Consider the following 27,610-nt stretch of genomic DNA (forward strand, 5'->3'; position numbering starts at 1 on the left):
GCCCTCTCCCTCCAACCTCTGCTTCTGTCCTCACACCTCCTTCTCTGAGTCTGACCCCCTGCCTCCCTGCTATAAAGGACTGTGAAATTACACTGGGCTCACCCAGGGTCAGCGCCCCAGGTCAAGGTCATTAATGTAATCATATCTGCAGACTCCCTTTTGCCAGGTCAGGTGGCATAGTCACAGGTTCCACAGATTAAAACAACATTTTGGGGAACATTATTCTGCCCACCACACCCATCGTCTCGGTGATTCACACGCAGGAACCATACAGCCATAAACAAGAGCCCTTGACCTCATGCAAATCATTCTCTAGCCAAGGAGACAAACGTTAAACAAAGACTTATTCTGTGAAATGCCTGACCCTAGAAAATGCCTCTTACAGTGTGACACAGGGTCGTGTGAAGAGAAGACGGCGTCATTAGGTGTGATTAAATTAAACGCCATGCATGGAATTTCCCAGCCCGGACTCCTCCGAACCGCCATTTCCCAGAGTCGGAAATGGGAGTCCAGTTACTACAGGACGATTGGCTGAAATCACACGTGGTGTTTGCTCCTGTCGTGTGGTGCCCTTTATCTTTCAAATTGTTGGCCGGGTTGGGCACATTCTTGCCTCTGGGGCGGTTTCTTCTGCAGACTTAGGACGGTGCTTCTTGGAACCCCATCTGGGTCCCTGTAGGGAGGAGCCCGGTTCTGTAGGACTTGGAAGTAACAGCCTCTGTGGGTTCAGACAGCAACTTCCAGGAACGATGTGCCCTGGGGCGGAGGTTATACTGGTGCCCATAATGGATGCCCGCTCCCCACGGTGCTGGGCAGGAAGGCTGTCGGGTCCCTCAAAAAGGGGATCCCTCCTTGGCAGAGCCTCTGTGTCTCTCAGAGATGCCACGGGACCACAGAAGTGTTGGCACCCCCTGGACTTAGGAAGGGGCATCCCCCTCGGTACCCAGGATGGGTGGACGGCTCCAGGGATAAATGCCAGGAGGGTCCGGTCCAGACTGAGAATGAATTCATTACCAGCGCAGTGTGCCCGGGGCTCGGGGCAGACTTAGCTGATGTGGGGGAAGCGAAGGATTTTCTCATTCATCTCGTGGCTTGGTTTGTACACGAGGGTCTATCTTTGCTGTGTTCAAACGACAGTTCTGAAGGGACCGATATTGGGGAGATTCTGAGTCAGCAGGTGCCAATGGGCTTCCCAAGTACAGGACTTCTCAGAGGGGAGCCCTGTCGATGGTACTGTTGGTGTCCAGGAGGGTCTGCCGAGTTTCTGAAAACGATATGCCTGGGACCCTCCTCTGGGATATTAACTACCGACCCCCCCACCCCCCCGCCCCAAGGTGATGGGTTCAGAGGAGTTGGGTTAATAGGACAAACTCCTGTTCACCCATCAACTCTCATGGAAAACAGCCCCAGCTGTGTCCCACAGAGAAGACGTCCAAGGGCCACGTCTAGCTAGACTCCGTGCTTTGCATTTCTAAATTTTATTCCTGAAGAGAGCGATCAGGATTTTGCAAACGTTGGTGTTTCAGACGCGGAATATTTCTGCCCTCGCTAGCATGACATAAATAGAACCAGACCGCCTGTCTCTGGCTGTGGGGAACTCGGGAGAGAAGCTGAGGATTTATCCAACCCAAGCATGATTGCGTCCTGCCGAGCTGGTCAGTATTTATCACTTATTCACATCCGTACGGATTTATCTCGTTTCCCATCCCTGTGCCAGAACTCGGGTAGATTTGTCACCAGCCCTCAGGACTTCAGTTTTAGCCTTGGAGGAGTTGTCCCCGTAACGCGTGTGGATATATTTCTCAAGATCAAGAATTACTAAAAATTATGTTTTTCCCTCCAAATCAATATGTCGGTGGTAACCCTGAATCACAAAGATGCTTGCCCGGCCAGGTACGTAGGAGCCCAGTTTTCGGTATAGTTCTTCATTCGTTCGTGAATTCGTATCCTGAGTCAGCATGGAGAACCAGGGACCAGGTACACTTAGAGCCAGTCTTCCCAGCAGTGGCCGCCATGGCCTTGGCACCGGCAGGGGGGTCAAGAAAGCAGGGAGTCGGGGCCCAGTTCTCGGGGGAGGGGCGCAGATGCCCGAATCCTTTCCTTATTTATGTGCTCGGCGTTTCCTCCGAGAAGGAGGCGACGGATGTGTCTCTTGGGAGACTGGTGACGCACCGTGGGTGCCTTTATCCTTGGAGGGTTGGATGTGAATATGTGTGGACCACCGTCAGCGCCTTCTGTTTCTCTCCCGGGGTTTGTGTCTCCCTGAGGGAACCGTTTCCCGCTGTGTCGTGCTTTCCGGGGTGCTCCTCCTGCCTTTGGGAGCAGAAGACACTTGGACGCTCCTCTGCTGGTGGTGGAGCGCGCAGGGCTGTTGGACGTGATGGACCCGGCTTCCATAAGTGCCACAGGAGTACAGGAGGCTGCCCATCCCGTGTCCCTGTTCAAGGGCCTCCTTCTTCCAAAGCCCTTGCTGAGCATCCAGGAAGTGGGTCCAAAGATGCAGTGGTTTTCTAATTACCCAAATGCATCCAGCATTTAATTCAGGAGCTCTTTTTTTAAAAATTTTTATTGGAGTACAGTTGATTTACAACGTTGTGTTAGTTTCATGTGTCCAGCAAAGGGCATCAGTGATACGCGTACGCACCCTTTCTTAGATTCTTTTCCCGTATAGGCCATTATAGAGCAGTAAGTAGAGTTCCCTGTGCTCTCCAGTAGGTCCTCGTTGGTTATGCGTTTTAAATGTAGCAGTGTGTACGTGTCGATCCCAATCTCTCAATGCATCCCCCGCCTTCCCCCCTTGGTAACTATAAGTTTCTTCTCTACATCTGTGTGTCTGTATCTGCTTTGCACATAAGTTCATCTCTGCTGTTTCTCTAGATTCCACATAGACGTGATATCATATGATATTTGTCTTTCTCCGTCTGACTTACTTCACTCAGTATGATCATCTCTAGGTCCAGCCATCTTGCTGCAAATGGTGTTATGTCATTCTTTTTTTTTATGGCTCAGTAATATTCCATTGTATCTACGTACCACATCTTGTTTATCTGTTCCTCTCTTGAGGGACACTTAGGTGGCTTCCATGTCTTAGCTATTGTAAACAGCACTGCTGTGAACATTGGGGTGCGTGTGTCTTTTCGAACCAGAGTTTTGTCCAGATATATGCCCAGGAGTGTGATTGCTGGAGCTGGTAGCTCTGGTAGCTCTATTTTTAGTTTTCTGAGGAACCTCCATCCTGTTCTCCATAGGGGCTGCACCAACTGACATTCCCACCGACAGTGTAGGAGGCTCCCTTTTCTCCACGCCCTCTCCAGCGTCTATTATATATAGACTTTGTGATGATGGAGCAGTTTTATCCTCAGACTGTGAATGGGATGGGTTTTAGCCACTTTGCTGTATAAGAGGGTGACATGTCCTCCCGTCTTTGCAATTTCTTTGATTGTCCTCTGCTTTCACAGTGAGTCAATGATAAAATTGTCTCCTTTTCAGAAGGGTTTTCTGGGTGGGAGGGAGATTCTGTTTTTGATGCACCCTCCCCGAGAGGATGCACGCTCCTGCTGCCTTACTTTGATGTCTTTTTGGAAACAGTGCAACACAGGAGCTCTTAACAGAGCTGGGCGTTTCCGATCCCCTGGCCCCAGGTGTCCTGGCTGTGCTTATAGCGGGTCCCCAGGGGGTATTTCTAGTGCGAATAGTTGCTCGTTGGGGAAACATCCTCAGTAAGTGGTGGATTCTCTGCCGGGGGCATGGGGCGCTCTGTCCTCTGTGGTGACAGGGAGATGACAGTATTGGAAACACAGTACGAGGGTGACCTTTGGACCTGTCCACATGATGCTCTAGCCAGTGTTTTCTCCATTGACTTAAGGATGATTTGGGACACACTCGTGTGCTCTTTGAAGCTCGACATTTTCACTGGCCCAGGATGTGACTGTGTTCAGTACCCCTAAGCACTCAGCCCCAGCACCCGGGTCCTGCTGGGCTGACAAACACCTGGGTTCATGGCCACCCCCGGTCCTGCCTCAGATCACAGGCTTCCCTCCATCTATAGATTTTCCCCGAGACACATGGACACCTCCTTTCCTGGTCGCGTTGTGTAGGTGGATTCAGAACCCTCATCCCTTTCCAGAATCTTCTATCCTTCTTTCCGAACATTTTTGCGTTCCTCTGTTGACTGCCTTGGTTGCCTGCTTCCAGACGTCTTTACTTTTGCGTTTTTAGTTCCACTGATGGTAAAGTCTCTGGATTCCAAAGTTGCGGCAGACCCCAGCTCTGGAGGCAGGTTTCGTGGTCAGCCCTGGACTGATGGTGGATTGTCTGCGAGAGTTTTCTAAGATGTTCCTCGTGTTCTGGACTTAAACCTTCATGTAGCCATCGGGCACCAGCTACAATATACCCTTCTCTCTCTCTCTCTGTTTCTCTCTCTCTCTCTCTGTCTCTCTGTCCCTCTGTCCCTCTGTCCCTCTGTCTCTCTGTCCCTCTCTCCCTCTCTCCCTCTCTCTCTCTCTGTGTCTTTATGTCTCTCTGTCTCTCTCTCTCTGTCTTTCTCTCTCTCTCTCTTTCTCTCTCTCATTCCCTGCCCCTCTCTTTTCCCCCGTAAGGCAAATAACTCTCTCTCATCCTCTCCTGTCTCCCTCTCTCCCTCTCCCCCTCCCCCTCCCTCTCCCCCCTCTCCCCCCCTCCCCCTCCCCCTCCCTGTGTCTTTATCTCTCTCTGTCTCTCTCTCTCTGTCTGTCTTTCTCTCTCTCTCTCTTTCTCTCTCTCATTCCCTGCCCCTCTCTTTTCCCCCGTAAGGCAAATAACTCTCTCTCATTCTCTCCTGATTGGGACACATCTATTTTTTTCCCCTCTCTATAAGGAATAACGCATGGTTTATTTTTAAGTGAAAGACTTTATTTTGAATAATAATATACATATCATTCACGCCATTTACTTTTCACGGTGCGTCACTGTGTATGGAAGTAGACGGGGAAAAAAATAAACGTTAGAAATACCTAAGCATGGAAATATACAGGCAAAGAAGACATTTGATACATCTCCACGAACAAGCATCACAGGCCAGTATCCATTAGAAAAGCACGAAAACTGTGCAGAGAGTCTGCCCACATCCCGGCAGGCAAGTGCAAACAGTACACGTTATCGTTTCTTGGATACAAAACGTATACGTTTTCTTTGGATTGGAAACATCCTCCAGACGAGTGGCTTGGCTTTTCTATGCAAGGCAAAAATTATCTATAGAAGTAAAAACAGTGGGGGAATTTCCTGGCAGTGCACTGGTTAAAACTCTGTGCTTTCACTGCCAGGGTTCGGGTTCGATACCTGGTCGGGGAGCTAAGAGCCCACAAGCTGTGTGGCACAGCCGAAAAATTTTTAAAAAACACAAGTACAAAGTGTAGAAGCCACCTGCGACGCTGAGCTATTCCAGGCCGCAGACGTGTGTCCACTCACCAGTCAAATCCATCCACCAACGAGCAGATGTTTTTGGGGGTGCACTGTGCAGCTTTGTGGGATTTTAGTGCCCAGACCAGGGATCGAACCCGTGCCCCCTGCAGTGGAAGCATGGAGTCCCAACCACTGGACCTCCAGGGCAGTCCCTAGCAGATATTTTTTACGGCTTCTTTTCCTGTGTGTCAGTTCGCAGAGGCTGCTGTTTTCACGGAGGGTCACTAACGAGGATGACCATGTGAAGCCCTGACATGACATCGTCCCTTTATCCATTTAAAAAATACAAGTGCAGCGACGTGGGCGAACCTTTAAAATCTCTCCCTCAGCACCCGCCAGACGTTCAGTCAGTATTGTTGCAGTTAGATCTGCTACCCGGGGAGCTGTCTAGGACATCTTGCTTAAAAAATGGAAACCAGGGACTTCCCAGGTGGTCCAGTGGTTAAGACTCCGCCTTCCAATCCAGGGGATGTGGGTTCCATCCCTGGTCAGGGAACTAAGATCCCACAGGCCTTGTGGCTAAAAAACCAAAACATAAAACAGGAGTCATATCGTTACAGATTCAATAAAAGACTTTTTAAGAAAATGGTCCACCTTGAAAAAAAAAAAAAAAGAAACCGGCGTGATTATTCTCAGCATCTCACTTTATTGTGGGCTTAGTCGTGGGCAGGGACCCCGGGAGTTTTTTGGGGGTCCAGCCTCCGTGGGGCTGTAGCCCTCACACAGCTTCGATGAACCCCAGGATGGGCTAGACGCTTCTGGAACACGGTGGGTGGGCAGCTGTGTGCATGGCAGCGATGTCCTTGCTGTTGCTTTAAAAATATGTTTTCCCCAACGATGCTATTTCCGCCCAGACCTTGCTCAGATGACTGTGATGATTTCCCAGCTCACCTTGAACTCGTGCTGTGCCCGGAGCATCCTCACTGTTGCTCGGGGTCAGTGAGTTTCTGCTAGAATCTGTCAGCAGAGCTTGTATGCAATGACGATCCGTGTCGGCAGGTCCCCAGGGCTGCGTCATTGCTGCACATGTCCTGTCTTGTACATTCTCGTTAGGAAATACGTAACACGGAGTGGGGCGGATGGAATAGGTACAGCCTCAAGGAGATCGGGGAGGGGTTGCCCTTCAGCTCAGGTCACCACGAACCGGACCACGGGTGCCCCAGCGAACATGAACACGGATGAGTCCGGCTGTTCTGCCCCAGCGGGGTGACATCCAGAGTCGGTGCAGCTGTTCCAATGTCTGGCTGACCCGAGCCTCCTGGCTGTTTTCTCTGCTGTCAACGTCCAAGGAATCAAAGACCATCATAAGGAAGTAACAACCACCACCAGCTTCCTTTTATTATATAATGTTACCCTCAACTCACCAGGTGGAAGCCGGGAAGTCGCCGCGGGTTAACACCCCCAGATTCAGGCCATAATTCCTGCTGACCCCATATCCCCTTCAAATGCCCCTGCTCCGTGATGTGGGGCATTTTCCAATGGATTTTGACCTTGGAAGGGCATGTCTAGTGGCTGCCAGTTTGTCCCAGGAGGTGGAGCTCTCTAGCCTGGACTTGACCGTTTCAGCGTGCACAGACCACTCCCCCATCCTAGTGGCTCAAAATAACCGTCTCCTTTTTTATTTTTTATTTATATTTATTGAAGTACAGTGGATGTGCAATATTATATAAGGTACAGGTAGACAATATAGCGATTCCCAACTTTTAAACATTATACTCCATTTGTAGGTATTATAAAATATTGGCTGTGTCCCCGTGCTGTACATGTGTCCTTCTAGCTTATTTATTTTATGCATAATAGCTTGTTCCTCTTTACTCCCCTTCCCCTATCCTTCCCCTCCCCCCTTTCCTCTCCTCACCGGGAACCACTGGTTTGTTCTCTGTACCTGTGAGTCGGCTTCTTTTCTGTTATATTCACTAGTTGGTTGTATTTTTCAGATTCCACATATAAGTGATATCCTATAGTATTTGTCTGGCTTATTTCACGAAGTATAGTGATCTCTAGGTCCGTCCACGTTGCTGCAAACGGCATTAGTTCATTCTTTTTCCTGGCTGAGTAATATTCCATGGTATACATGCACCACATCTTTATCCACTCCTCTGTCTTTGGGCACTTAGGTGGCTCCCGAGTCTTGGCTATCGTCAGCAGTGCTGCTGTCAAAATAACCCTTGTGCCTGCATTTTGAGCAGTCGTCACGCTGGTCCTCCCGTGGGGTTGCACCGGGGTCGCCGTTGTCTGACGGATCAGCCAGGGCCAGACGTCCAGGGTGGCTTTCTCCTGTGGCGGGAAACTGGTCCTGCCCGTCGCCTGGCCTCAGCTGAGCTGGTCGACCAGATCCCCACGTGCGGTCTCCTCACCAAAGCAGTGATCTTAGAACTGCCAGCCTTCTCTAGTGAAGCTGGCTGTGCCCAGAAAGACAGAGTTCTGAAAACCGGAAGCTCTGGGGTCTTTCTGAGCATATGCCCTTGGACGTTGTACGACATTGTCACTGCCACTGCGTTCGACTCATGACAGCAAAGTGCATGAGGCTGCCAGGATTTGAGGAATGCGACACAGACTCCGTCTCCTGAGGAAACGGGTGTCAGACGCATGTGCAGGCTGGTTGTCCGGCTGCTTGGAGGCCGCTGTCCCTTTCAACCAGCCTCACATCGGCCAGGTGCCCTGGATGCACGGGTCTGTCCTGCGCTGCAGGCACTGACAGAGCTCACTGGTCCAGCTTCGTCCCACTAACTTGGGCGATCAAGGAAACACATCACCAGGGAAGTGCGTGCGTTTTCTCTAAATGCCAGACCTTATGTCCACGTGACAACCAAAAAGCCTGTGTTTCTTCTGGATGACTTCTGAACGGCACCGTGGCATGCTCTTCAGAAACGTTTTTCAAATTAAAAAAAATGTTTTCATTTATTTTGGCCGTGCCACGTGGCATGTGGGATCTTAGTTGCCCAACCAGGGATCGAACCCACGTCCCCTGCGTCGGAAGGTGGATTCTTTTTTTTTTTTTTTTTTTTTTTTTTGCGGTACGTGGGCCTCTCACTGCTGTGGCCTCTCCCGTTGCAGAGCACAGGCTCTGGACGCGCAGGCTCAGCGGCCATGGCTCACGGGCGCAGCCGCTCCGTGGCATGTGGGATCTTCCCGGACCGGGGCACGAACCCGTGTCCCCTGCATCGGCAGGCGGACTCTCTGTGCCACCAGGGAAGCCCGGAAGGTGGATTCTTTACTGCTGGACCTCCAGGGAAGTCCAGAAACATTTTTTTTTATACCTTACTTTTTATTGACTACAAGACAACATTTTAGAATATTTTTGAGCCTAATATCATATCATCTCAACAAATTCATTTGACTGTGAAAATTGTAACAAAGTGTCTCATCTCAGAATGACACAAGTTTAGAGACCAGACATGCTGGAGCATGTAGGTCTGTAGCTGAGAAAACCTATTTTTGGTTACATAGTGGTCCTGGGGAAAAAGAGAATCGTAGAGTTTAGAGTTAAAATAATGGATTTTAGTTCTGTAGTAACCTGAATGGGAAAAGAATTTGAAAAAGAATAGATACACATATATGTGTCACTGAGTCACTTTGCTGTACACCTGAAACCAACACAACATTGTTAATCAACTGTACCCCAATATAAAAGTTAAAAATAAAATCATCCTTTGACCTAAAAAAAAAAACAGGATTTTTAGTTCTAATTCTATAATTTCCTGGCTGTGTGAACTTTGCCAAGCCACTTGACTTCTTCTTTATGTTGTTTTAATGGAAAGGCATTTTATTTTAAATGTAGCTGTGTGAACCTGTCAGTCCCAAACTCCCAATCCGTTTTATTCATCGAATTTTAGTGGCTGTAGGTACATTTGAACACACACTCCGCTGAGTGCCTAAGACACTCGTTTTTCTCGTGTCTGTGGCCTCCGTCCATGCTGTGCCACAGTCATGATGTTTGACAGTCATCAACGCAGGGGATAAACTTTGCACAGCCCGGAGGTTTCTGGGGAGAGCTGGGTGTGGAGGGGAGAGGCAGGTGTGGCCAGGATGCGTGTGAGGTGAGACACCACACACCTGAACTCCCCGTCTTCTCGTGTCTGCGTCTGGAGCCCCATCTTCCGTCACGGTTCCTCTTCCATCCTTGTCTGTGGAAGCTGCCGTCAGCCTGCAGCCTCCCTACATCTCTGTTTTTTTAATGTTACCACCTTGCAACACCGAGAGCACTTGGCTGGCTCTGTGAAAGCCAGAGCCTGAATCAGATGTTTTCTGCCTCAGGAACCTCAGAACCTGCAGTGGGGATGTACGGGGTCGTGAAACCTACCCGGGACCTGAGTGTGGAGGGACGTGCAGTGTGGCCTGTGTGGCCCGGGAGGGGCCTTGCAGTGCAGCTGGGAAAACTGTCCACACATAGTTACTCAGACATGCATGCGTATTTGGAGAATGACATGTAGAAATGCATACACAGGCACATACAAATATATATATACACACACATATACGAATACAAAAATATACATATAGAAATACACATCCATATAAAATACACATCAACACACACATATACAAATGCATATATGGAGAATTACATATAGAAATGCATACATAGGCACATACAAATATATATGTATACCTGTACGAGTACATCCATATAAAATACACACACATCGGGCTTCCCTGGTGGCGCAGTGGTTGGGAGTCCGCCTGCCGATGCAGGGGACACGGGTTCGTGCCCCGGTCCGGGAAGATCCCACATGCCGCAGAGCGGCTGCGCCCGTGAGCCATGGCCGCTGAGCCTGCGCGTCCGGAGCCTGTGCTCCGCAATGGGAGAGGCCACAACAGTGAGAGGCCTGTGTACTGCAAAAAAAACACAAAAAACAAAAAACACACATCAACAAACGCATACATATATACAAATACATGTACAGAGAACTACATATAGAAATGGATATACAGCCACATACAAATGTACATATACGTATGTAAATACAAATATGTCTATACATCCATGTAAATAAACATATCAACATAAACATACACACATATGCAAATGCATATACCCAGAGAAGTGTATAGCCATGCAAGTACAAAGACATATACACACATGCAAAAATACATATGCATATGTGCACAAAATCATACATATATGCAAAACAACTTGCAAATGCAAATACACATGCAAATACAAAAGCCTATGTGGACGAATATACAACTGGAATACACGTGTGCATGCATTACCCATAAACACGTGCAAAGGCATAGTTGACTGAACACTTACACATAGGCAAATAACTCTGCTCATATACTTACAAATACGTGCACATGTACACATGCATATGCATGTTATGCAAATGCACACATTCATGCAAGTACATACACACATGCATCTGCAATGCAAATTCATAGACATGCATCTACCATATATGCAAAAGAAAACACATGTATAGTTGATAGGCATTTATAAACATGTGCGTGCAAACACACAAACGCATACACATGGATGTATAAATGTGTGCATGTGCACGTGTGTGCAAATACATATGAACACACACAGGATTCCATGCACGAATAAAATGCACACACACAGGCAGGCAGCACACACACACACCTAGACACACACATAGACAAACACACGTGCAAGCCTGCTGGCCGCTCTAGGAGATGGGACCATATGGGCCGGGCATGTGTTCTGCCCATCACCTGTGTCCTGGCCTCTGTGGGGGGGACTTAGGGACAGGGATTTGGATGACCTTTGCCCCCCACCGGAGGGCAGGCTTGAGTGTCCCAAACTGACGGGTAGAACGAACGGAGCCCCAGGACATGCTTCACAAATGTGTTTATGGACCAATGGCCGACGGGCTGGCTGCTGGGGCCTGCAGTTCCCCAAAGGGTGCCTGAGGGATGAATTCACTTGTGGGGTTCACCTGAGTGAGGGGCTGCCGTGGCAACGTGAGTTTGGGGATCAGTGCTCTGTCCACCTGCCTGTGGACCGTAGGTTATCGTCACCCCCCAGTGTCCCAGCCGTGCTGCCCACGCCTCAGACCAGGCCCCTGGCATCTGTGGATGGCTGTTCCCATCCAGAAGAGTGACCGGCCCAGGGGACACTGTTAGGAGACTCAGGACAGTCTCACTTTCTGGGGGGTCCTGCTGTTTTGTCATCATTTACAAGCTCGGGCCATCGAAGGGCAGAGTTTGAGAGCAGGAAGGGGTCTTGTTGGTCTTTTGGTCTCTTCCCCACTGTGTACAGAGCAGGAAACTGAGGCAGGAAGGTGGGGCAGCAGCCAGGACCAGAGCTACCCTTCTGGCGCTGGGCAGGTGCCCCATCCACCTGGGGGGCAGCGCTGCCATCCTGTCCTACCTCCTCCCGTCCCACCCCATCCTCATCCCACCTCATCCCACCCCATCCCATCCAGCCTCATCTCATCTCCTTCCATCTTCCTCCCATCTCACCTCATCCCACCTCATCTCCTCCCATCCCACCTCATCCCACCCCATCCCATCCAGCCTCATCTCATCTCCTTCCATCTTCATCCCATCTCACCTTATCCCACCTCATCTCCTCCCATCCCATCCCATCTCATCCCATCTCATCCCATGTTATCCAAACCGTCTCATCTCCCAGCCCAACTCATTCCATCCCACTTCATTCCATCCCATGTTATCCAAACCATGTCATCTCCCATCCCACCTCATTCCATCCCATCTCATCCCATCCTACTTCATCCCATCCCACCTCATCCCATCCCGCCTCCTCCCATCCCGCCTCCTCCCATCCCGCCTCCTCCCATCTCCTGCCATCCTCATCCCATTTCCTCCCATCTCACTGTCCCTGAACCCTCCTGTGTCCGCAGCTGGTGTAATGATGGTGCCGCAGGGGACCACCGAGGACGGCTTTGAGGAGCACTTTGGTGTGAACTACCTGGGGCACTTCCTGCTGACCAACCTCCTCCTGGACACCCTGCGGGAGTCGGGTGCCCCCGGCTGCAGCGCGAGGGTGGTGACCGTGTCCTCGGCCACACACTACGTCGGGGAACTGAACTTGGACGACCTTCAGAGCAGGTGGGTGCCAGTCGCCAGTGGTCTCGGGTGCTGCCAGGACGGTCAGGGTGACCCGTCACCATGACGCACTGGGCAGGGTGCTCGTCCCAGGGGATGGCGGTTCACACCCCCAAACGTTTGTAAATCAACCTGTCTCGAGGTGAAGGCTGTGTTGACTAACACAGGCAGACCTGGGAGATGCTGCGGGTTTGCTTCCAGACCACAGCAGTGGAGCAAATATTGCAGTAAAGCGAGTCACACGAATTTTTTTGCTCCGAGTTCATCTAAAAGTGATGCTTACACTACACTGTAGTCTAGTAAGTGTGCAATAGCATCATGTCTATAAAAACAGTGTACACGCCTTCATTAAAAAATACCTCATTGCTAAAAAATGCTAACCATCCTCTGAACCTACAGGTAGTCATGATCTTTTTGCAGTAGTAACATCCAAGCTCCCTGATCAGAGACACTGTAACAAATAGAGTAATAACGGAAAAGTTTACAATACTGCGAGAATGACCAAAATGTGACACAGAGACACAAAGCGAGCAAATGATGTTGGAAAAATGGCGTCAGTAGACTTACTCAACACGGGGCAGCCCCAGACCTTCAGTGTGTAAAAAAAATGCAGTATCGGTGAGGCGCAGTAAAGTGAGGTCTGCCCGTATTAACAATTGTTTGCTAACTGGCACTCACACATCCATATCAGTCTATTTATATTTATGCTTTGAGGTAAATCCTATTATTATCGTCATTTTACACTTGAGGAAACTGAGAAGCATATATTAAAAAAAATTTATTTAATTGAAGTATAGTTGACTCACAATGTTGTGTTCATTTCTGGTGTACAGCAGAGTGATTCCGTTATACACATATATACGTTTTTTTCCGCATTCTCTTCCATGATGGTTTATCCCAGGATATTGAGTAGAGTTCCCTGTGCTCTACAGTAGCATTTTGTTGTTTATCCATCCTAAATGTAACAGTTTGCACCTGCTAATCCCAGAGTCTCAGTCCATCCCTCCCCTCCCCCCTCCCCCTCCCCCCTCCCCTCCACTCCTCCGCCTCCCCATTGGCGACCACAGGTCTGTTCTCTGCGTCTGTGAGTCTGTTTCTGTTTGGTAGATAAGTTCCTGTGTGTCATATTTTAGATTCCACATATAAGTGCTGTCCTATGCTATTTGTCTCAGACGTCTGGTCTCCAGGACTAGGGGAGGATGAAGTCCTGTGGTTTTCAGCCCCCAGTTTGTGGGTCACCTGTGCTGGGGCTGAAGGAGACCTTCAGGGTGTGTGGGTCTCGTGGAGGACCAGCCCCGTGGCCTCTGAGCCGGGCCAGGATGGGTGTCACGGGCGCTCTGGGGTCCTGATGGAGTTAACGGGCTGACTTCGTTCGCTGCCGTTTCTGAGTTGTCCCCGTTTATTTCTCAGCACGTAGGCGTGCGTAGCCCTTGAGCCAACCCGGTGCTTTCCGCACAGGGCGTGCATAGCAAGGAAGAAAATGAAAAGGCCCCTGAGCCCTTAGAGATTCTAATGTCGCCTCAAGCACTCACACAGCAATGCGGCTGCTTCTCCCCCTGGACTCAACACCCTGTGTTTTAACTCCTGGGGTCCAGTCGTCCCTCAAAGGGGCGTCTTTGGACAGAGTGGTTCTCTCATCTGCATGGGTCCAGGCTCAGGGTCTGCAGAGGGTATAGGATTGCCAAGTGTTTCCTGCATCTGATGGGGGCATGACTGCACACGGCTCGTAAAAAACAGCATCGTGGGCTTCCCTGGTGGCGCAGTGTTTGAGAGTCCGCCTGCCAACGCAGGGGACACGGGTTCGTGCCCCGGTCCGGGAAGATCCCACATGCCGCGGAGCGGCTGGGCCCGTGAGCCATGGCCGCTGAGCCTGCGCGTCCGGAGCCTGTGCTCCACAACGGGAGAGGCTGCAACAGTGAGAGGCCCGTGTACTGAAAAAAAAAAAAAAAAACCCAGCATCGTGACAAGGGGACCCGTGTACGGGGTGGGGCGCTTCTTTCAGGAATATCGTCGTCTTTTTCTCCTTTGAATACGGGTGTAGAAATATGCGAGAGAGCGCAGACGTGTGCCGCGTAGCTTCCTTTTTCTAAAATGAAGTTTTTTTATGGCATTGCACAAAACTCTGACATTTGCAGAGAAGTAATCTCACGGCCCGCAGGAGTGCGTGTGTCAGGAAGCGGTGATAACTGCCCTCCTGTATTTGTTTACGTTTTCCTATGTCGAATCACATCAAAGGCATCTCGTTGTTATCATTGTTTTCCCTAAATGGTTATCCAAAGGGGATGAGACCGTTTAGGACCGTGGTTTTCAAGGTGGGGTCCCCAGAGCAACAGCATCTGTATCACCTGAGAAGTGATGGATGATACAGGTAGACGCTCAGACCACACAGCCACCACTTGTGAAATCAAAACTCTGAGGGTGGGAAAACAATCTGACGAAATATATGTACGTATACACACACACATGTATACACATATATGTAACTGAATCGCTTTGTCGTACACCTGAAACTACCACAATACTGTAAATCTTACTATGTATAAAATAGATAACTAAGGAGAACCTGCCGTATAGCACAGGGAACTCTCCTCACTGCTCTGAGGTGACCTGAATGGGAAGGAAATCCAAAAAAGAGGGGACATAGGTATACGTACAGCTGATTCACTTGGCTGTACAGCAGAAACTAACACAACGTTGTAAAGCAACTGTACTGCCGTCAAAATTGTTTACAAAGACAATAAAAGGGTATTTCCTAGCAACCTGCCCCCTCCAGGTAAATCTTATATATACCTCACAGTGTATATGTCACTTGAGACCAGGCCACATACAGCCTTTTCATTCTATAATAAACATACAGAAAATTACCTTTAAAAAAACGGAAAGAGCCCAACTCACGCTTGTTCTATTTTAAAGGCTTGACAATAGACTGTTAAAACGTTAAAACCGTGTTCAAAACAAAACAAGCCAAACTCAGGGTGTGCGGCCAGGCATTGGGAAGTTTAACACGCCCTCTGAGGGGCTCTTAATGCATGCTGACATTTGAGAACCACTTGGGTTAAAAACATGCTGCCTTTCCGGGTAAAAAAAAAAAAGTGAATTCTTGGCTCGCACCTGATGTAGACACCGCTGGTGATGACGGTTAATTGCCAAGATTGATTTGCTGGCTTGGGTAAGGAGCGTTCTTGTCAAGCATAAATCACTTGTAAAAGCGTGAAGTGTTCCAAACCCAGGTGGGTTGTTACACACGAGAGGGCTTGTCCCCTCTGCCCGGCCGCACTCAGTCCCTCCTCCTACAGAAGAAATTCCAGTGGAAGAGATGGGCGGAATCTCGGGAAAATTGTAGTCAGTGAACAAGACTCGTGATGTAGTGGACAGCTTGGTTAAAAAAAAAAAAAAAGTTATATTTAGTGGGAAGGTGAAAAAGCTATATACTATTTAAATAAAAAAATTATATTGAATTTATTTAATACTTGTATATCTATAATAGTTAATTATATATAATATGTAAATGATATAAAATATATCTGCAATATTTATGTAATTATGCAATTATAATTATATGTATAGTTATAATTTACGTATATATGAGAGGGAGAGACTGACTTTTCTTTAAAGGTATCAACTGTGCACAGAGCTCTGTTGCATCTTTTTTTTTAAAATTATTTATTTACTTATTTATTTTTGGCTGTGTTGAGTCTTCATTTCTGTGCGAGGGCTTTCTCTAGTTGTGGCAAGCGGGGACCACTCTTCATCGCGACGCGCAGGCCTCTCACTGTCGCGGTCTCTCTTGTTGTGGAGCACAGGCTCCAGACGCGCAGGCTCAGTAGTTGTGGCTCACGGGCCTAGTTGCTCCGCGGCATGTGGGATCTTCCCAGACCAGGGCTCGAACCCGTGTCCCCTGCATTAGCAGGCAGATTCTCAACCACTGCGCCACCAGGGAAGCCCTGTTGCATCTTTTTTTAAAAATTGCCACAGATATTATATAATTTATATAAGTTGCAGGTGTACAACAGAGTGAGTCACAATTTAAGGTTCTATTCCCTTTACAGTTATTGTAAAATATTGCCTATATTCCCTGTGCTGTACAGTATATCCTTGTAGCTTATTTTATTTTTTTATTTTTTAAATTCTTTTTTTTTGGCCACACCATGTGGCTTGTGGGATCCTGCTTCTGTGACCAGGAATTGAACCCACACCCCCTGCAGCTGAAGCACAGAGTCTTAACCACTGGACTGCCAGGGAAGTCCCCTTGGAGCTTATTTTATACATAATAGTTCATATCTCTTACTTCCCTCCCCCTATATTACCCCTCCCCCTATATTGCCCCTCCCCCTTCCCGCTCCCCACTAGAGTTGGACTTGTTTTCAGAAACTACCTCCCGTGCTTGGAGGAGCTGACAAGGTTGACCAGCAGGCCAGAGATTCAGGGAAGCGGTGACGTTTGTAGTCTTGAACCTAAAGGCTAGGTGACTTAGGTCGTGGTCTTGAACCTAAAGGCTAGGTGACTTAGGTAGAATTTCTGTGCTGTGGTGTTTGAGGCCAAGTCCCTTCTTCTTTTGGGGGAACCTCATTCTTTTCCCCTGAATGCCTTCACCTGATAGGACGAGGCCCACCCACATGGCCGAGGCTCACGTGGTTTACACGCAGGCTACTGGTTTCATGGTTCATCTCCTCTGAAAAATAACTTCCTGGCACCATCTAGACGGGCACTGGGCCAAACACTTGAGCGTGGACACGTGAAATGAACCGTCAGGGCCACAGATGTGGGCAAGGCATTCTGTAGGTGATGCGCCGTGGTGTCGGTCTACTACCCACCCTGCACCCTGACTTGTCTCCGTGCTCAGCCTCCTGCACCCATGGGCACCTCGGGACCCAAGGGACCCTCTGCGGGGGTCGCGTCAGAGGTGCCCCAGCTGCGTGCCAGCCCTGAGGGTGACCGCACGGGAAGACCCCTCTGCACCTCTCCCGGGGACAGCTCGTCCTGCTTGTCCTTGGACCCTCCCCTCTGAATGCAGGCAGCTGTTTCCTGGGCTGCCCTCGGCTAGGAAAATGGTACCCTGCTACCTCCTCTCCTTGGACCCAAACCAAAGCGAGTCCCCCGTCTTGACTCTTGACCTCGGAAGAGATCAAGAGATTAAGATTTGCTCTTAGTGGCAAAGTTAACAGAACCCTCGGGATGCAGGGTTAGGCTACGTGCTGTGTCACCAGCCGAGGTGGTGCTTTGGGTACAAGTGTTGCGTGTCCCTGGGTCTTGTGGCTCCGTCCACAGAGGTGCAGCTACAGACCAGAGCTCAGAGGGGACTTTCGTAGGGTTCCTCACAAGCACACTCTCCTCATGGCTTCCTCTCCCCACAAGAAACTTAACATCTTATGGGCTTACTTCCTCTGAACGTAGAACAGTCTCCTTCTTTTTCTTGGCTTTCTCTCTTCTCTATTCTTCAGTGGAGTAAATCAGCGAAGTCCACATTTTTATGGTTTGTACCAAGGAACTTTTTCTTTTTTCTTTCTTGGCCACGCCGTGTGGCTTGCGGGATCTTAGCTCCCTGACCAGGGATCATACTCAGACCACGGCAATGAAAGTGCGAAGTGCTAACCACTGGACCGCCAGTTCCCAAGTAACTTTTGCTTTTGTAAAACAGTGGTTACTGTATGAGTTTCCTGGGGCGGCCATGACAAAGGACCAGAAATTTGGGTACCTTAGAACAACGGAAAGTTATTGTCTCACAGTCGTGGAGACTGGAAGTCCACGATCAAGGTTGGCTGGTTAGGCAGGGTGGGTCCCTCGTGGAGGCTCTGGGAGGAACCCACCCAGGCTCCGTCTCTTCCAGGCTTCTCTCCAGCTTCTGGAGTTTGCTTTATGGCGCGAGTCATATTGGATTGCAGCCCACCCAAACAACCTCATTTTAACTTGATCACCTCTGTAAAGACCCTATTTCCAAGGAAGGTTGTATCCTGAGGTTCTGGGGGTTAGGACTCCACAGCATAACCTCTTCTGTTATGGGAAGAGGGGGAAAACAATTCAGCCCACAGCACACACCATTTGTCCCTCTCCAATGGATAGATCCTTAACCATTTTTTTTTTTTTTTTTTTTTTTTTTTGTGGTACGCGGGCCTCTCACTGTTGTGGCCTCTCCCGTTGTGGAGCACAGGCTCCAGACGTGCAGGCTCAGCGGCCATGGCTTACGGGCCCAGCCGCTCCATGGCATGTGGGATCCTCCCGGACCGGGGCACGAACCCGTGTCCCCTGCATCGGCAGGCGGACTCCCAACCACTGCACCACCAGGGAAGCCCCATCCTTAACCTTTTAAGGCTCACGTTATTTCAGCCTGACCTTGCTTTGGAGACACAGTAATCATTGACACGTTATGGGCACGGCCCTGTCTTGTGAAAATAGCTGTCTTGGTTTGAGTTTCCCAAACTTAACTTTGGGGCAGTTTTTCACTCTTTTATTCATAAGTGCGTGTTCACATCCTCGTATATCGTTGGTTGTGGCACCTCTGTGGTGAGATGTCATGTTATAAATATGCTGTCCTGCATTGATGTGGTTTTCACTAAACATTTAGCATGTTCAGTGTGTGTCCTGGGACCCCTTACAGGCAGCCGGCACCCTTGCCGTGCTTCTGTGACCAACTGTAGCAGGTGTTTGGATGAGGCTGGAATTCACAGGCGGCCCTGCCGCATCCCGGGCTGTCTCTGCCGACTTCCCTTCGTGGAAGGACAGACTCCTCTTAGCTGACGATACTTTCAGAGGTCCTGGTGGGTGGTCTCTCTTTCCATCTTCCTCCGTCGTGTTAAACCTAGGACACCAAGGCAGAATGCAAGGCAGTTGTTCGTCTTGTCAAGGGAGAACTTCCGTTTGGAGCTGAGGGATTATTGACTTGCCGACGTGCTGGCTACGGGTCCTGCTTGCAGACTGATCGTTACCAGGCTCGGCCAGCATCCAAAACGCGCCAACTGGAAACTAGGTTATGGGTAGTACGTGGAGTTTCCATAATCGTGTTTGCCATGTGCTCATGGGTTACTGTCTCAGAATTGAACTTTCAAGGGAAGCAAATGGGACTTACTCATATGAAGTGAGCATCACACAGTCAGTTGTCTTACTGGAGTGGGACTGAGCCATCACACACACACACACACACACGCACACACACATATGGCACGGTGTCCATCAAGGTAATCAATGAAGAGCTCCTTTCTTATAATAAGCTGTCCAGGCCGGTTGGTTTTTTCTGATCTCCAACGGCAAGAGGAGAATAATGTTTTCTATAACACGCTGAAAACACAGACCTCAGATACCCTTAATCATATCCACATTCAGGGTCATGTGTGTTTCCCTGGGGTTTTCCTTCAACAAGAAAGCTCAGTGAATTAATGGTTTTCAAGATATTGTCTTAGAAATCCCATAGTCATAGGCATGATTTCTCATGGGATTGAGGGAGTTCAGGAAACGGACTCCTCGTGAGACACGTAATGCGAAATGGTTTTCTAAGACAGGTGGGCGGTAGTTTACTCGTGGGCAGTAGAGAGCAGTGTGCAGAAGTAACCTTGACCACTCGTGTGGAAGTAGTTGAAACATCAAAGCATAGGATTAATACGGTGTAGGTCAAAGATGGTGGAAAGCCAGTGAGGAAAGCCATCTTTAAGATAGAATGGAATACACACACACAAACATATATACACACACACATATATGTAAATGGGTGTATATATATATATATAGACACACATATAGACACAAATATGTATATGTGAATATACACACATATAGAGACACATGTATATATGAGTATATATATAGACACATATAGACACATATACATATATATGAGTATATATAGAGACACAGATACATCTATGTATATATGAGTATATAGACACATATATGTATATATGAGTGCATATACACATGTGTGATTACACATACGTATACACAGATTCATATACATGTGTGTGATTGCACACATTCATGTACATATATGTGCAATCACACATATGTACACACATTCATATACATATATGTGTCTATACAAATATACTCACTCAGGCAGTGTGATCAATGGCCATTTCTTGGTGGAGGGGAACACTGACATCACTATGGAATTGATTTTCCATTCTTCTTTGAGCTTTGTCATTTTTTTACAACCAATATATATTTCTTTTATAATAATGAAAAATTAATATTATCCTTAAAAAGTTCTCCCAAGGTATACCTTTGGTCCTACTGAAGGGGACCAGGACACGCTAGCCCCAAGTGTACCTCTTTGATACATGCCATCTTTTGAGCTAAAGGCAATTGAGAACAAGCAGACCCAGGAAACGCTCTTTACTTCCCTCCGCCACCGCCCCCAACTGTCTAAAAAATACAGTATCAATTTACTGTTTTGTAAAGGAAATTTACATTTATCCAGGGATTTTTCCATTTGTAGTAATGTCTCCATTCCAGGGAGAGAGCTACTCCTGGAGATGACTCTTTTCACCCCAGAGGCTCTTATTTGCATAACAAGACGGTCCTTATTCATATACACACATTTCTTCCCTTCCCATAACCTGCCGCCTCCACCCAGAATCCCAAAACCCCTTTTCCTTTGTTTACCCTAAGATGGTAGATAAGCCTCTATCATCTGGCCACCTCCCTGAATCACATCATTTTGGGGATTCCTATATGTATGTATGTAATTAAAACTGTTTTCTCTTGTTAAACTGTCCTTTAACAGTTTGATTTGCAGGCCCCAGGACAGAACCTAAGAGGATAGAGGGAAAAGATTTCCCCCCCTACAATACTTTATTAAAATGTAGATTTTACGTGTGTATATTTTAAAAAGTAGAAATATGTGGGTGTGCATTTATTGTCATAGGCTATAGTAGTTTTGTCTTTGATGAGAACTTGAAAACCTCATTTGCTTAGCGGCAATGTATGACCTGCTACATTCCTGGCATCCTGCTGAGCACGGGGGCACTAGCGGACCCTGTGCACTTAGCACCTGGTCTCAGGTGGCTCAGTGTAACTTCTTCAGTGGGTGTAGATCGGCTGTCAGATCAATGCCAGGTGGAGACCAGGTACAGTCCTCAATCTTGTAAATGTCACATACTGCTTACATGAAGCACAGGGATCCAAAAATCCAGTGTCCTCTTCCCAACCAGAAAGCCATGCTGCTTCAATTTAGGAATAGGATTTCCCATCTCTAAGTAATGTTTTCCTAGTTTTTAATCAAGAACCCCTTTGAGGATTATCGAGTCTTTGATTCAATACACAGGTTTGCATATGTTGTGTTCAAAATATAATTTTTCACCTTTCCTTCTCTTGTCTGTAAGGTAGAGAAAGTGATGGGGGTCTGACTGTGCCAACTCAAAATATGCCACTTTGACATACAGGTTATTTTGAGCTTCTGGAGAAGCAACAGGTGCAGAAGGGTGCCTTTCGGGAGCCTCCCTTATCTGACTAAAAGCAGAAACTTGTGAAAAATGAGGACTTCCCAACTCTTTGGGGTTTTCTCTTCTTTTCTATGAAGTTCCCCATACGTGTAAAGTGAGAAGTAACATTGGTATCCTTCTCTCTTTAATCTGACACTTGGTGGTTTAATTTGCAGACCTCAGGTACGGAACACAAAAGTACAGGAGAAAAATTTTTCCTCCCCGACAGAAAGCCTACCACAAGACTGTCTCTACTTTTGTTTCAGATCGACTTTCACATTCGTTATGAAGTAGTTACATCAACAGATTATTATCTATTGAAAACAAAGATATATTTTTATGGTTTCCGTTCTACCTTTTGACACCATTCATTACAAAAGCAACGTATTAAAAATCTTATGTTTCGAATCAAGCCATGCAGACATTTCATGAATTTCTTCTACCTCTGCTTAAGTTTGTGGATTGATTCTCCCTTTCAGCTGCCTTCTGTCTGTTAAAATTGCAACAGTCTCTTCATTGTTTCAAACACCAAGTGTCCCTGCCATTCCTCCGGGCTTTATTTATAAACTTTCATGGGGAATCATGTCCTCTTGTGTATCGACTTTGATTCTTTTCCAGTTCTACTGTGGATGTTTATTTATCTTTAAATCCACCAGGGAACCTCTCCTGAAATGACTTGTACTCTTGATTTTTTTTTCCTCCTGTAGAGAAATGTATTGACTTTCCCAGCCACATAGTATATTTCGAGAATTTCCGTTCTCTCTTCTCCATGCTACCGTAGGAAACTACAGTTACATCACTTGCCAGTTTACCCTTGAGGAATGTGCACATTTATGGTTCCCTCTCTTCTTTCTAAATTCGGGGTTCCTGTTCCCTCCCAAACAGCCCTGGTAATTCAGGAGCAGACGCGTGCACGTGAGGTCGACGTGGCCCAATTCCAAGGTGAAAGTTCAGCCTTTCTCTCCCCCCACTTAATAACTCCCTCTTTCCTGGAGCTCTCTCCTCTTCTGGGGGGAAGAGACAGGAGGAAACTGCCCAAAACAAGTATCTCGACGATAATTGGGAGGTTGTCGTGGATCAGAGGAGGGCGTCTGTGCGCTATATTTTTGTCTTAATTCCTCCCTCCAACAGAAGACCTGTTTGGAATTCCTTTGGCCGACGCCCTGCGGCCAGCTTGTCCGGTGTCACCCTTGGCTGACTTGTTCTGAGTCATCTTTCAGACAAAAGACTTGGGGCTTCTTTTCAGCTTAAACTGCATGGACCCTAGGCCAAACCCCCGAGTTTGCCTGTGGCAAAGGGGGTTTGTGACGAGGGGCTGTGTGATGGGCACACGGTGGGGATGTGCTGATGAGGAAGAAAGATGCTACCCAGGAAACAGCAGGAGGCCGGAAATCAGTCCGAAAAGGGGTTGACGTGGTTGTCACATAGGAACAGACAAGCGCCCATGGGTGCAATTTATAGAATTGAGGTTTTTCAGAAAGTCTCACGTGGCAACTAAGCATACGAGACTCGATTTCTGATACCCTTTCTTGTCCTGTTTTCTGCGTTCTAATATTTCCCTTTTCCTTTTATTATTGTTTTCCCCTTCTGTGCTTTCCTTGGTCACATTTTCTCAGTTCAGTTTTCTGAATCATTTAGTCAATTTAGTTCGTTTATTGCCATCTTTTTTTTTTTTTTTGGCTGCGTTGGGTCCTCGTTGCTGCACGCGGGCTTTCTCTAGTTGCAGCGAGCAGGGGCTACTTTTTGTTGCGGTGCACGGGCTTCTCATTGCAGTGGCTTCTCTTGTTGAGAAGCACAGGCTCTAGGGCTTCAGTAGTCGTGGCATGCAGGCTCAGTAGTTGTGGCTCGCAGGCTCTAGAGCGCAAGCTCAGTAGTTGTGGCTCGCAGGCTCAGTAGTTGTGGCGCACGGGGTTAGTTGCTCCGTGACATGTGGGATCTTCCCGGACCAGAGCTCAAACCCGTGTCCCCTGCATTGGCAGGTGGATTCTTAACCACTGCGCCACCAGGGAAGTCCCCATTTATTGCAATTTTTAATTCCTGTTTAGGAAGAGCCTTTGTCCGTTGAATTCCAAAGCGTGTTTTCTCTGCGTTTCACGTGACGACTCTGATTTCCTTCTTTTCATCTTTGTGTGAAACTCCCACGAGGGTGAATTCCACGGATGGATTTTCTCCCAACTTAGGAGACACCTCTGAGGTTGAAAGAGTGAAAGTAACATAGAATATGGGGCACATCCCACCGGAAGAAGGAACTCAGGTGGGGCTGTATTCATATCCCATAAAACTCAGGAAAAGGAGCTGTGGGCCTGAAGAAAGTGACTAAGCCCTAAGGAATGAGAAACGATGTGTTTTGCCAGAGAGGCATCCCGGGTTGTCAACACGTTGCGCCCCCCATAACATGATCTGCAACGACAGGAAGCTAAGATGGACAGGCTGTGTCCGAGTGGGACACGCATCAGGGCCTGTTTCCCGAGCGCTGAGCGTTCGGAGGAGAGCAAAACGCAGTCAGTTCTCAGAGATGGAAGCGATTCTCGTAAGACACTTGAACTCAGGTGCGTGTGTAGCTGCCCTCAGCCTGTAGCTGGGGGTTGCCTCCCCGGCCGGGCGAGGGGAGAATCGGCGCCAGACGCCTGCGTTTCACACCCTCTCCCGCTTTGCTTCTGCAGCAGCAGCTACTCGGCGCACGCGGCGTACGCCCAGAGCAAGCTGGCCCTCGTGCTGTTCACCTACCGCCTGCAGGCGCTGCTGGAGGCCACGGGCAGCGCCGTGACCGCCAACGTGGCTGACCCCGGCGTGGTGGACACCGACTTGTATAGACACGTCTTCTGGGGCACACGGCTCATTAAGAAGCTGTTCGGGTGGTGCTTATTCAAGGTAAGGCTGCGGTGGTCGGGTGTGTCGCGGTGGCTTGTGTGCTCCGAGCCCACGTGGGCAGAGTTTGGTTTCCCGAAGGGGCTGGGCTTTCTGTACTCGTGCCGGGGGTGGGGGGGGGGCGGTCCTCAGGACGATGAGAATCCTCGTGGCCTGGGAGCCCGTGGTCCCATTGCCGAGATAAGCACCAAGGCAGAACCCTCCCCTGTGTATCCACGCGGCACTTTTTTGTTCTTGTTGTTGCTGGAAAGGAGAAAAAGCGATTTCGGGCAGAGGCCGGCGGCGGGCTTGCATTTGCTCCCAAGGACCCTGGTCATTAGCGAGCGTGTCTGACTCGGGGCTGATGGATCTCAGAGGGTCATGTCTTGAAAGAGTAGGCGGCATCTGGGGTTGTCCTTCTGGGCTCTCCCTGGCCCTGGTTTGCACACTCTTTTTTTTTTTTTTTTTTTTTTTTTGCGGTACGCGGGCCTCTCACTGTTGTGGCCTCTCCCGTTGCGGAGCACAGGCTCCGGACGCGCAGGCTCAGTGGCCATGGCTCACGGGCCCAGCCGCTCCGCGGCATGTGGGATCTTCCCGGACCGGGGCACGAACCCGCGTCCCCTGCATCGGCAGGCGGACTCTCAACCACTGCGCCACCAGGGAAGCCCTGGTTTGCACACTCTTGAAGGGCGTTGGAAGCACACCCGTCTGCCTCGAGAAGTGAAAGCCGTGTGTCTTCCCCTCCAGCCTCCCTCCGGTTCGGGATTAATCGCGTGTGCTTCCTGCTTGTGTCTGTGCCGCCCTGCGCGCGGTGTCTCCTTGGACAGCGCTTTGCTTCTCTTGTTATTTTCTGTTGGCGTACAGTTGATGAACCGTGCGGTGTAAGCTTCAGGGGTACAGCACAGCGATTCAGTTACGCGTATACACGTGTCCACTCTCTCAGATCTGTTCCCATTTCGGTTGTTACGGAATATTAAGTAGAGTTCCCTGTGCTCTCCGGCAGGTCCTTGTTGGTTATCCATTCTACCTGTGAGAGTTTGCATCTGCTAACCGCAAACTCCCAATCTATCCCTCCTTCTGACCCTTCCCCCCATAACCGTAAGTTTGTTCTCTAAGCCTGTCAGTCTGTTTCTGTTTTGTAATTAAGTTCATTTGTGTCATCTTTTTTTTAAATATTATCTTAATTTTATTCTTGCAACATCCAAATGAGACAGACCAGTTGTCAGGTATTTTATGATAACAAGTACATTACAAAGTCCAAGCTTTTGAAATAAAGGAAGATAACTTATTAAAACCTTCTAAGTATCCCTGATTTACTGATAACTTTTAATGCAGAAGGAAATGAATAGGTAGGTGTCTGACGTGCAACTCATGGTTTCATTGCAAATACCTAGATTAGGTAAGCAATTGTTATTGGTTCCTAACTAAAAAAAAGTTGCAGAATATAAAACATATACACCATTTTCATATTTAGCATCTCATTAAGACCCATGTTTCTCTATTTTTTTTTAATTAATTAATTAATTTATTCTTGGCTGTGTTGGGTCTTTGTTTCTGTGCAAGGACTTTCTCTAGTTCTGGTGAGCGGGGGCCACTCTTCATCGCGGTGCGCGGGCCTCTCGCTATCGCGGCCTCTTGTTGCGGAGCACAGGCTCCAGATGCGCAGGCTCAGTAGTTGTGGCTCACAGGCCTAGTTGCTCCTTGGCACGTGGGATCCTCCCAGACCAGGGCTTGAACCCGTGTCCCCTGCATTTGTCATCTTTTTTTGGATTGCATATATAAGTGATACCACACGGTATTTGTCTCTGAGTTACTTCACTCCGTATGAGAATCTCTCGATCCATCCATGACATTATAGGTTATTGTAAGACAGTGAGTAGAGTTCCCTGTGCTCTACAGTAGGGCCTTGTTGGTTCTCTATTTTATATCCAGCCGTGTGGACATGTCAGTCTCGGTCCCACCAAAGGCCGCTTGGAGGACTCATCTGGGTCCCGCTGGACCTCAGCAGACCCCTCTCCACGGGGCATCGGACACCCAGGGCACAGCACAGCCATGGCCGGATGCCGGGGCGAAGGGCGGGCTCTCACAGTACACGTGAACCAGACCACAGGGGGTGAGGCCGGGAAGTAGGAGCTGGGGACACACAGAAGGCTTGGTGACACGTGCCTGCCGCCACGACCATGGCTCACATGATGCCGAAGTGAGAAATGCTGAACGCCAGGCCCCTCAAGTCCCTCCGATTAAAGGTTCCCCGTGTTTCTGTTTCGGTGTCCCTCCTGCTCCATTTTGCCCACGTGGAGTGAGCCCTGACAATCTAGTATGCACGGGTCTCTGGGTTGTTTTTTTAACATTTGACTCCATTTATAGTTATTAGAAACTATCATCTCTATTCCCGGTGTTGTACACGATATCCTTGGAGCTATTTTATGCCTAATCGCCTGGACCTCTTAATCCTCTCCCCCTGCATTGCCGTTTGGGGTATCTCTTTCTTGATCAAGCTTCCTTTCTGGTGCAGTTAGGTTGTGATCGGTTTTACCCTGATATGTGCAAAAATCATAAGAAAAATTAACATCCAGTCTGTCGCCCTCTGTATGAGCTACAAGCTAAAAGTAATTCCTTTACATACAGTTAATCCCCAAGTAACCCAGTGAGGCCCATAGAGGCCATGGTTGTCGTTATTTTACCGTCCCCACTGGAAGCACAGGGATGAAATTACCTACCTGCCCAAGGAGGCCCTGTGCCCCCAGACACATTGGTGTTTCTGTGAGTATTTCTTGCTTTTCTTTATAAACATTGTTTTTTATTTTTGTATTTTTTTTTGCTTTGTATTGAAGTGTAGTTGATTTACAACGTTGTGTTAGTTTCAGGTGTACAGCAAA

General features: G+C 48.5%; 1 protein-coding gene across 1 annotated transcript in view; it reads left to right on the forward strand.

Annotated features, from left to right (window-relative positions):
* DHRSX (dehydrogenase/reductase X-linked) overlaps window positions 1-27,610 on the forward strand; it is a 191,974-nt gene that overhangs the window by 145,640 nt on the left and 18,724 nt on the right. The window contains exons 5-6 of the mRNA XM_060002556.1: window positions 12,270-12,477; window positions 24,548-24,755. Coding sequence (XP_059858539.1) covers window positions 12,270-12,477; window positions 24,548-24,755 — 416 coding nt within the window. The remainder of the gene's footprint in view (window positions 1-12,269; window positions 12,478-24,547; window positions 24,756-27,610) is intronic.

The sequence above is a fragment of the Delphinus delphis genome, chromosome X, assembly GCF_949987515.2.
Source record: "Delphinus delphis chromosome X, mDelDel1.2, whole genome shotgun sequence".
Taxonomy (NCBI): Eukaryota; Metazoa; Chordata; class Mammalia; order Artiodactyla; family Delphinidae; genus Delphinus; species Delphinus delphis.